A 12,280-nucleotide genomic window follows, 5' to 3' on the forward strand; every position below is an offset into this window, starting at 1 on the left:
TCTGAGAAAAATCTAAATAACTGACACTTGTTAGGTTCATGTATTGGATACGCTTAAACAACACATATATACTTGATAATAAAATGTATGACTATATCATACACCAGAAAAGGTGGCAGCAATAAATGCTGGAGAGGCTGTGGGGACAAAGGAACCTTCCTCCACTGCTGGTGGGAATGTCACTTGGTTCAGCCCCTGTGGAGAGCAGTCTGAAGAACTCTCAGAAGGCTAGATGTGGACTTTCCTCATGACCCTGCATTTCCTCTCTTAAGTAACCAAACACACCCATCCAAAAAGATCTGTGTATACCTATGCTCATAGCAGCACAATTTGTAACATCCAAAACCTGGAAGCAGCCCAGGTGTCGAACAACAGTTGAGTGGCTGAGAAAGTTGTGGTCTATATACACAATGGAATGGTGTATATAAACCAGCTACTAAAAATGGTGATTTCACTTTTTCCACCTCATCTTGGATGCAGCTTGAAGAAATCATGTTAGGTGAGATAAGTGAAAAATAGAAGGGTGACTATGGGATGATCTCACTAATAGATAGAAGCCGAAAAATAAGAACAGAAGGGAAACCATAAAGGAGAACTTTGACTGGGTTTGGCGTATTACATCAAAGTAAAAGACTCGGGGTCGGGGTGGGGGGCCTCAGATGCTGGAACATGATGGCAGAGGAGGACCTAGAGGGGGCTGAATTGTTATATAGAAAACTGAGAATTGTTACACATGTGCAAATGAATGTATTTTATTGTTGACTGTAAACCATTAATCCCCCCAAAAAAGGAAGAAGAAAGAAAGAAAGAAAGGAAGGAAGGAAGGAAGGAAGGAAGGAAGGAAGGAAGGAAGGAAGGAAGAAACAAGCAGCAACATTCAACAGGGGAAGAATTAGGACTATGATACAGTCTCAGCACTGATTAGGTCAACCTTTTGGGGACAATGAATTTATGATGTCCTTTAAAAGATATCCTGAGATAAGAATTCTCATCTCTTAAATAATTCTTTATTCTCTTTATTTACCAGTTATGGGTTCTGGACTGTACTAGAGAAAAATGAATGATTTTGTGCAAGGCAGACCACTCCAAGCTGGGTAATTTTAGAAGAGTGTCAGCATCTTCTAAAATCTGGATATATATTTAATGTTTTTTATTTGAGAAAAGTATTTCATTTATTTAAAAATAATGTTTAAATTGAGGAATATTCAACATCTAACTTTGTTTTTCCCTCAAATATAGTTTCATAAAGTTTGCCTCTCTCCATATAAACAATGTATGACTATAAACTCATTATCCCTACCAAAAATTAGAATAAAGTCTTTAAAACTCTAATATGTTGCTTAGAATTTTAAAAAATATAGCCTAGAAAATACTCACTATAATATATAATATTGCTTTTGTATGACTTAAATGTCTTAAAATTGGGTTAGACAGGCTAAATGACTGAAATGGACATCTGTAATATCTGTAGGTGCCAAGTGAGGAAAAATGAAATAAAAGAAAGGTGGAGAGTAAAGAGATAAGAAAGATAGAAGGAAAATTAAGGACAGAAATGAAAAATACGTCTACAAAAAGAAAAGATAAAGATGCGTATGGTGGAGTCGGGCTGTAGTGCAGCGGGTTAAGCGCAAGGACTGGCATAAAGCTCCCGGTTCGAGCCCCGGCTCCCCACCTGCAGGGGAGTCACTTCACAAGCGGTGAAGCAGGTCTGCAGGTGTCTTATCTTTCTCTCCCCCTCTCTGTCTTTTCCTCCTCTCTTCATTTCTCTTGTCTTCTCCAACAATGACGACAATAATAACTACAACAATAAAACAACAAGGGCAACAAAAAGGGAATAAATAAGTAAATTTAAAAAAAAGATGCATATGGTAGATTCTGAAGGAATATTATAAAATTATGCTAGACACAGAAGGCTGTAGGTTAGCTTTTGTCTTACAACAATTTATTGAATTTAAATAAAAGCCAACAAGAGATAGATGTAGTGGTATATAATTCCCTTATTGATATAAGATTATAAATTTATATTATTCCAGCCTATAAAATAGTTTGCGATCAGAAAGCTAGAACTGAGTGGGAATGGTGTGTGTCTTGCCACATGGTCAACCCAGGTTTGAGACCCAGCATCACACTGAAGGTGCCATAGTACTGGAGGAAGCTCTGGAGCTGTGGTCCCTCTGCCTCTCTACCTGAATGAAAAAGAGGCCCGAGAGTAATGAAATCGTCCAGGTGATGTGAGCTCTTAACCAGGTGCGCCGCCTCCTGGCCTCTATGAAATCATGCATGTGTAAGGAGGCCCAAGTTCTGTAGAAAATAACTATTTTCATACAGTGAATTAAAAGCACTGAAAATGAATGCACACAATAATCTTATTTGTATACTTCTTTAAATCTCACATTCCCATTTAAAAAAACCGAGATAATTATCCCATGCTTCTCTCACTGAGATGCTGAAGGCTAAATCTAGAAATGTAAGCGAAGGACCGGCGTAAGGATCCTGGTTCGAGCCCCTGGCTCCCCACCTGCAAGGGAATTGCTTCACAGGTAGTGAAGCAGGTCTGCAGGTGTCTCTCTTTCTCTCCCCCTCTCTGTCTTCCCCTCCTCTCTCCATTTCTCTCTGTCCTATCCAACAATAATGACATCAATAACAACAATAATAACTACAACAATAAAACAAGGGCAACAAAAGGGAAATATATATATATGACAATAATATATTTTTGAGAAGTTGATAATGTGAGAAAATTAGAAGTAATGTGTATGGATCAAAATTACTAAAGTCCTGCGTGGTCATGAATTCAAGTTAGCAAATGCGTTTTTTTTATAAATTTCTTTTTTTTTAAGTTTTTTTTAATCATCTTTATTTATTGGATAGAGATAGTCAGAAACTGAGTAGGAAGGAGAAGATAGAAAGGGAGAGAGGGAGAGAGACACCTGCAGCCTTGCTTCACCACTAGTAAAGTTTTCCCCTGGCAGTTGGGGACCGGGGGCTCAAAACCATGTTCTCATGTACTGTAACATGTGCGCTCTACCAGGTGTGCAACCACCTGGGCCTGTAAATGCCTTTCAAGCAACAATTACTACTTAAATAATTCCTATAGTACCTTCTGATTTACTTAGAAGGAGGCACTGAAAATTATTATTTTTTACATTTTATTTATTTTATACAGATACTGAGAGAACTTGAAGAAGGAGTAGAGAAAATGAGGGACACCTCAGCACTGCTTCATTGCTTGTGAAGCTTATCTCCTGGAGGTGGGGGAAGGACTTGAACTAGGGTCCTTATGCATTGTATTATATACACTCTACTGGAGGCACTGCCACTGACCCACGCCCAAAAAAATATTTTAAAGGATTGATTTAATTGTGACATGGTTAACTTTCTCTCTCTATGGGCAAATATTACCAAGGGAATGCAATGGAGAAGTTACAACGTCCAATATTTTATTTCTTAGTGTAAACTTTTGATATTACTTTACAAATTCTGACTATATTTTTGTCATTTTCAGATAGAAAAAAAGAGAGACAGATACACAGAAATAGGGTGGGAAAGACATCACAGCACCAAAATTTCTTCCAGTGTAGTAGTACAGGGCTTGAACTTGGGTAAGGCACATTTTTTTTTTTAATCTAACAGTACTATGGCTCACGACTACATGAACTGTTATGTGTAATGTTAGTTGATAAAAAGCTTTTAAGTGGTTATATTTACAGCCAGTCTACCACCAGAAGCCAACTGACAGGTGATCCAGAAACTGAAGTTAACAGGGTAGGCTTTAAAACCCAGCGATTGCTCTAGAAGTTCCTGAGTGTGTAGTCTGTTGTTTCAAAGTGAGTGACCTGGGGATAAAATGTGGCTAGTGTCTGAAGTAAGGGTAGATGTGTGGAGGACTTAATCCAAAGAGTGTGATGTTAACTCTGGGTACTTAAGTAGCAGAACTGAATCACAGTATGGCCAACTGTAATGTACACAGAACAAGAACTCAATGAACCCAACTGTAGTTTTGTTTTGCCTCCAGGGTTATCACTGGGGTTCAGTGCAGGTACTACAAATCCACTGCTTTTGGTGGCCATTTGTTTCTATTTTATTGGATAGGACAGAGAAAAATTGAGAGAAGAAGGGTAGATAGAAAGAGAGGGAGAAAACAGACACCTGCAGATCTGCTTCACCGCTCATTAAATGTGGTCCCTACATGTGGGGAGCTGGGGGTTCGAACTTAGATCCTTGTGCTTTGTACTGTGTGTTTAAGTGGGTGTGCCAGTGACCAACCTCCTCTCCGCTCCCCTGCATTCTAGTTTTAATAGCAGACTACATGGTAAAGGAGTAAGGAGAGAGAAAGGTCAAATATATAATAACAAAGGGGAATCTGGTAGAGTGCACACACTACCATCCATGAGGACCCTGGGTTCAAGCCCTTGGTCCTGACCTATGTGTGTAGGAGAGAGTAATGCTGCAGGTGTCTTTTTTTTTTTCTCTCCCTTTCTTAACTGTCTCATTTCTGTCAATCAAAAAAAGAAAGGAGGGAGTGTGGATCGACCTGTCAACACCCATGTTCAGCAGGGAAGCAATTACAGCAATTATACCTTCCACCTTCTGTATCCCACAATGACCTTGGATTCATACTCCCAGAGGGTTAAAGAATAGGAAAGCTATCAAGAGAGGGGATGGGATACGGAGTTCTGGTGGTGGGAATTATGTGGAGCTGTACTGCTCTTATCCTATGGTTTTGTCAGCGTTTCTTTTTTATAAATAAAATTTAAAAAAGAAAGGAAAAATTAGTGGCTGCTGGGAGCACTCTGTAGGCACTGAGTCCCAGTGATAGCCCTATAACCATAGTGGCCAAAAAAAGTTTTTCTTCGATTTGCACTGCATTACAATTGATGAGTTTCTTGAATTTGTTATGGATCAAACTATGTCTCCTCAAGCTGTATACCCTAAATACTAATATGCCTGCTAGTATGTAACCATTACATCTCTAATGATCCTCAGAATGTTAGGCCCTTGAAGAAGGAATCTGGTAAATTAAGATTAGGTCATACTAGATTAAAGTGTGGCAGTATTCCAGAGTGGGTTCTTAATCCAAGAAATTTAGGCAAAGATATATACACAGCATGCTATGTAAAGATGAAGTTAACCATCAAGGGTAGGGCTAGGGTCTCTCATCAACTACATTTCAGGTAAATCAGATGCTAACGGAGAGGTAAGAAGCAGGTCCTTCCTCATAGCCTTGGGAAACAACCCATCCTACTGGTTAACTGGTACTTGTACTTCTAGCTTCAAAAATGGTGAGACATTACATGTCTATCATCAATATATATTTTTTCAATTTCAGGGAGACAAGACGTTTATTGAAGTAAAGCAGGGATAGGTTAAAGAAAAATGCATGCATAGACACGTGTGTGTGTGTGTGTGTGTGTATGTGAAAGAGAGAGAGACAGAGATTCCCAAGTTTCTTAGTCCTCTTATTTTTATTTGTATTTTTAAAATTTTATTTATAGAAAGGAAACATAGACAAAACCATAGGATAAGAGGGCTACAACTCCACACAATCCCCACCACCAGAACTCCTCTCTCCATTGTTACTGGTCACATCTATCAGGAACAACAAAATAGACCCCTTTGTGGGCCCCCCATAAGACCTTTCCCTCAACTTGGGTCAGCAACAGTAGAGAATACTCCATCCTCCAAAGGGAGGATGGGCAACATACTCTATGCTACACCTGAGGAAGATGGGTTGATATTGGGGCAGCTTGGAATGTTCCTATTCATGACCACAGAATGTGAGCTCAGATCTACAGGGATGCAGAGGTCACATAGGCTCCTAAGCTGAATATGGACCCCAGATCAGATGAAATCGATGGGGTTTACAGTCAACAAAATTTCGACACCTTTCCCATATTTGGGAGCTACTCTCTTTCATGATCCAGCTTTCTGGTCCTTTATGTAGCCATGACATCATCTCCCCAGACAATAACTTGTATCCACCTGCATTTCAGATTTCAGGCTCAGGGAAAAAGAAAAAAAAAAACTATCATCAATATTTACACCATAGTAGTGGTACTTCATTACGGCAATCTTTGAGATGTACTACAACTTTTAGTACAGTTGTTCATTTAATGTCACAGAGATAAACAAAACATAGAAGATAAAGATTATTTACAGTGTGCCATATGAGCTGTCCAGAATTCTTTTCTTCTTGCTGGGGCTCAAACATGTATATGTAGCTGGAATACATTGAGAAGTTGTAGGGACATCATCTCTATATAATGCACCGCCTCTTTCTTGAGTTTGGCTTTCTCTTCTGGCTTCTTCGGATGCTGAAGGTCGGTTAGCTTTCTAAAACCAAAAATTTAGAGAATATATTTTAAAATAATTCAGAAGTTACTTCTCTGTAAAAAAAATACTGCAAAAACGATTTACCCTTATTACCTTAAGAGCTGTGATAAAACTCTGCAATTACAGAAGTGTGTAACAAAGATTTATCCTAATACATATTCTATTAAATAATTTCAGAGGACTACAAAAATTCTATATTATTATTACAAAAAAGTTGTATAAGATGCTTATTTGCATAAGAATAGTAACTTTTGATATAGCTTTCAAAAGGATAAATTGATGGCAAAAATTAAACTTCTCTGTATAGAATGTGCCCAGACCCCATTTATTCTGTAAGTCATTGTTATAGACTCTTGTAGAATCTAGGCAAGACCACAGAACTTCCTGTAGAAGCAGAATCACCCCTAGTCCTATTCCTGGCATGGACAAAAAGTTTGGAAAAGAATAAAGTCATATATACCACCTGGGAGTTTAGGTAAAGATAATCAGAACGGATATGCAGAAATAAAAAAACAAGACATCAAGCTTTTTATAGGCCTGGGAAAATACTCATTTGTGACCTTCAGCCTAACCTGCTCTATAATAAATGACAGAAAAAAAAGAAAGACACAAATAAAAAAAACATGCTTTTTTTTTCCTCTTAGGTTTACATCATTAAAAATCAATGCACATGGTACCAATTGTAATTAAGATGACCGTGCTTTCAAATATTACACTTTTAATCCTCTGGCACCATACCCGAAGTGTTTCTGATGAGGAGGCACTTTCAGTTGTACTGCTAGGGGGGACATACTTTATAGCAGTAATTATCCCCTGAATTGCAATGCGCTTTTGTTCCCTATACTGCAAGTCTTCAATCTCCTTCCTCACTTCATTTATAGCTGTCAAGAGCGACTCAACTGGAAAAGAGTAATCCAAGTTAACTGTAAGTTTTAAAGAACTGAAATGATAGAATAACAGTTAGACTTGTAGTGTTATTTCACAACATGAAATCATACACTTGCTACATAACTTAAATTTGCAAGGCATTGTGTTTGACATCCCATTATGTATTCTTTGTAAAATAGGCAGAGCATATCTATTAGTGAAAGTGTGATACAAATTTTACTCTGGAGTATTCATTTGAAACAGGAATTTTGCATGTTGGATGTTATTCATATACCATCTCTTAAACTATCAAGTGCTGCTTAGCCATTACACATAAACACGTTTGACATTTTCAACCAGGTTGCTATTTTTATTCCTATATTGCCAGCATTATGAAGTATAAGAAAATGCCAATTAAGGTCAATAGTTCAATGTTTCTATTTTTGCCCTATGAAATGATCCCACAGCTTAAAAAAAATACACCTAGGTTAAGTTTTCAGCTACCATGTCATGGTAGTAAAATTAGAAAGAAAAAAAGAAAAAAGAAATACTAAAAATAAATTAATGTTAGTTCTCTCATTAGCACTAATTCTGCATCTCACTTGTGTCAACGATGTTTATTAAAATGTAAAGGATATGATGTGCAGTGCATCATTCCACAAGAGTAATATAATACAGTTGTCAGTATGTTGATATTAAATTGTTCAGTCATCTTTAGTTTTGGTTTATCTCAAGTGTCATAGGAGTGATTTGCTAGTCATATTTGATCTTGATATTAACATGAAGGCATTAAATTGAGTGAGACATGCCAGAAAAGAAAGAGTAATTCCAAATGACCTCACTTATAGGTGGAACTTGAGAATAAAGAACAGTAATGGAGGGCATAAGGTGAAACTTGGACTGGATGTGGCACATTGCACCAAACCAGAGGATTCTGGGGCAGGAGGGAGATGTACAGGATTAAGGGACATTGGGGTCTTGCTATGTCTCCTAGACACCAGTCAAGGGGAGATGAGAGGCTGTGCCTATGTGTTAAAAACCACACTGTAAACCATTAATCATATATATATATAAAAGGTATTATCTCTTAGGGCCACAATGGAAGAGCAAAGGTTTTACATATGTAAAGTCGTGGGTTCAATTCCTTGATCCACATAAAAAAAAAAAGATAAAAATAAACAGACATAGTAAGTGGTGGAACGGTACTCTGGCATCTCTCTCTCCTGGGCAGAGGACCTCACCAATATGTCCTGGAACCCCACCTCCCCAGAGCTCTACCACCTAAGGAAAGACAGAAACTGGGGGGGGGGGGTTATGGATTGACCTGTCAATGCTCATGTCCAGCAGAGAAGCAATTACAGAAGCCAGACCTCCCACCTTCTGTACCCCATAAACATTTTTTTCTTTTAGAAGTTCATGGGTTTTTTTTGTTTTGTTTTAATTTTTTATATTTATTTTCCCTTTTGTTGCCCTTGTTGTTTCTTATTGTTGCTGTAGTTATTATTGTTGTTGTTATTGATGTCGTTGTTGTTAGATAGGACAGAGAGAAATGGAGAGAGGAGGGGAAGACAGAGAGGGGGAGAGAAAGACACCTGCAGACCTGCTTCACTGCCTGTGAAGTGACTCCCCTGCAGGTGGGGAGCTGGGGGCTCCAATCGGGATTGTTACACCGGTCCTTGTGCTTCGCGCCACATGCTCTTAACCCACTGCGCTTCCGCCTGACTCCCATAAAAATCTTTGGTTCATATTCCCAGAGGGATAAAGATTAGGGACTCTTCCAATGGGGGGGGAATATAGAACTCTGGCGGTGGGAATTGCATAGGATTGTAACCCTCTTATTCCACAACCTTGTCAATCATTATAAAATCACCAATAAAATCTAAAAAGGATATTAATCAGTAAATATCATCTGTTTGATCTTCCAATCTAATAAAATAAACCCATAGAAGACATGGCACATATTCTAGTGTCTTTATAGAGACAAAATCATCATCAGAAAATGGTGCTACACATTGGCTCATTCCTAAAAACTAAGAGGAAACAGACAACTGGTGTGCACATGTGGCATATATATCATGTGGATGCGTTAAAAGGGACTAGTATTTACATTAGTACCTTTAAGAGATCTGCTATACTTCAAAAATGTCTCTGGCACTGGTGGATAGGGATAATAGCCACCAATAACAGTATTCTTCTCTTCGCCAGAATCAGCCTTTGCTTTAACCCACTGAATAAAGTTTTTCACTTTGTGATCAGTGATATATGGCTGGCTTCTATGACCTGTATGCAAGAAAGATAAAGTATAAAGATGAAAAAATAAGACAGAAAAAAATTAAACTTCACCATAGTAGGCTGCATAAATTTTTGTATAAGTTTAAAGTTAGAACAATAACTCTTATGTCACCAAGATGGCAAGTTCACCTACTGACTTTATTACAGTATATATCAAAGATAGTAATAAAATCTCACATCAAGAAGGAAAAAAAACAGTAGAGTTTAAATGAACTAAAATTGTCTAAAGTAGTCTTTTGATACACTAAAAGACTACAAAGAAGAAAACAAATAATCTGAATATTTAACAATTCAAATGGTGACAGTCTAGTTTAAAATCATGTGCTATCCTCAAGACATGGCATCATATGCCAAATCAACTGCCCATGAATTTAAGTCAGTATGCAAATTTGTGTTGCAAAACATATTTAAAAGTGCCATTTACATTTGATATTATTGGCACAGACTTGCACTTGATATTAGTATACCAAAAATAAGGAATTAAAAAGATGTGTATTACAGCTTTCCTAGAGCCCTTTCTTAGAAAACATTTCTGACTAGATCAATCATTGGGAAAATTTCCTCTGAATTGTTCTGACCCTATTATTAGAATAATAGGTAAGATAAAATAGGTAGTGAGATTCTGCTTTATATTTAAGTAAAATGTGAGATCGAGAGGTTCAAATTTGACACATATTTTGAAATACTGATAACCGAACCCATACTGAGGCAGAAAGCCTAACAGTTTTCACTTTGTCAAGCAATTTGTGATTATCTATTTCTGCCACAAGCAGGAATTAATCAAAATGCGTAAACACACTTCTCCATAAAAACCACAAAATCGTTGCTTTAATTGAAAATCATCTGGAAACAAGTAGTCGTTTCACAGACTAAGTAATTTTTATTACAATATTCTTACGGTGATAAAGGAGGTCAAAGTAAAGTCATCCTGTGGTTGAATTTTGTACTGTACAAATTCATTTAACAAAGAGAAAATACATGTTAAAGTGTGTACAAATTAATTGCTCACCAGTAATAAACACTCGGCTCTCATTTGTAGTGGTGAGGTAAAGCAGGTTAGGTATGAGAGTGTTATTTCTGACAACTTTCAATTGTGTACACACGAAATACATCACTGTAGAAAAAGAACACGCTCGTGAAATCACTTCTGTATTTCAAAGAGGACATACAACTATGAGGATCTAATACAAAGCTTCTTAAACTTAAGTGAGCATGTAAGACTCAGCTGGGTCTATTGACAAAATGCAAATTCAGACTCCCCAGTTTTTGGGTGAGAGCTCGGATTTCCTGTTTCTAATAAGCTCCAAGGTCCTATTAGTACTGTTTATCAGCTGACCACATTGAGAGCAACAGTGTTCTAACACTTTTACTTCAGAAAAGACAGTGGATGTACCTAAAGTCACTTCTGAACAGCTGAAAAGCACAAATATCTTTCTAATCAGGCATAAGATTGTGAAGTTATAATTCTCAAGAGGAAAAGTCTAGTCTGTTCATGATACTTTAACATATTAACCCAGTATCACACTGATCCCTGGATTACTCTCTTTACACCAGTTAGGGCTAAACAATATCAATCTGAATTTGCATATGAAGCTGTTTTATATTTCCCACGTGTTTTACATTATAAGTGCAGCCTCTGTGAAAGACTGTACAGAAAGTCCTTAAACAAATAAAAACGAAATGACCTTATGATCCAGAAATTTTACCCAGAAAATTAAGCACATAGGTGTTTCCCTTTATTGGGTATTATAAATAATTGAAGCATTTACCCAAAGGACACTCAAACACTAATTTGAAGGGACATATGCACTCCTATGTTCATAGCTGCATTATTAACAATACTCAAGGAGTGGAAGCAGCCTAAATGTCCAGCGACAGATGACTGCATAAAGAACTAAAGAACTTATGAAATATATACTTCGAGAATTATTCTTCTGTAATGAAAAAAAACATGACTGGATAAATAATCTATGAGATAATACACTTCATGAAATATTATTCTGCAATGAAAAATTCTATTGTGTTCTTGGGGACAAAATGAATGGAACTGGAGGTGATTATGCTTAGTGAAATAAGTAAAGAGATAAAAGACAACCACCAGTTTCAGTCATTCATATGTGGAATCTAGAAAACTGAAACACATGAACTTGCAAAAACAATAAGACAGAAACAGACTCTCAAAGACTTTGTGAGAACTGTGGTGGTTATTGTTGGGAGGGTGGGGCACAGAAGGTTGATGGTTGGTGTGATGGGGAAATATACCCTGTAACCTTACATTTTGTAAAGCACTATTAGTCATAAATGAAAAAATGTATGGGGATGCTGGGTGGTGGTGCACCTGGTTAAGTGCACATGTTACAATGCACAAGGACCCAGGTTCAAACCCCCAGCCCCCACCTGCAGGGGGTAAAACTTTGCAAGAATTAAAGCAGTGTTGTGGGTGTCTGTCTCTCTCCCTCTCTAGCCCCCGCTTCCTTCTTGACTTATGGCTGTCTATCCAATAAATACATAAAGATAATTTTTAAAATGTATGGAGGGGGAAAGAGTCAATTACAAGACTTATGATACATTTCCTTTCCTATTCAGCCAGCTAACCAACCAGATATTTAAAAAGAAACCATAAAAACGAAATTACAATGTCTCCAAACTTCAATTATTTATAATACCCAATAAATGGAAACAACCTATGTGCCCATAAATGCATAAATGGATAACGATGTGGAATACATACATAGTGGAATTCTATTCATTATAAAAATGATAAAACCTATGGGCTGAATAGTGGTGC

General features: G+C 37.3%; 1 protein-coding gene across 1 annotated transcript in view; it reads right to left on the reverse strand.

Annotated features, from left to right (window-relative positions):
• Positions 1 to 12,280, reverse strand: part of RADX (RPA1 related single stranded DNA binding protein, X-linked) — a 71,704-nt gene that overhangs the window by 29,247 nt on the left and 30,177 nt on the right. The window contains exons 7-10 of the mRNA XM_060183023.1: positions 10,502 to 10,606; positions 9,316 to 9,480; positions 7,072 to 7,232; positions 6,158 to 6,333 (exon numbers count right to left, since the gene is read on the reverse strand). Of these exons, the coding sequence (XP_060039006.1) occupies positions 6,158 to 6,333; positions 7,072 to 7,232; positions 9,316 to 9,480; positions 10,502 to 10,606 (607 nt within the window). The remainder of the gene's footprint in view (positions 1 to 6,157; positions 6,334 to 7,071; positions 7,233 to 9,315; positions 9,481 to 10,501; positions 10,607 to 12,280) is intronic.

Source organism: Erinaceus europaeus, chromosome X, assembly GCF_950295315.1.
Source record: "Erinaceus europaeus chromosome X, mEriEur2.1, whole genome shotgun sequence".
Lineage (NCBI taxonomy): Eukaryota > Metazoa > Chordata > Mammalia > Eulipotyphla > Erinaceidae > Erinaceus > Erinaceus europaeus.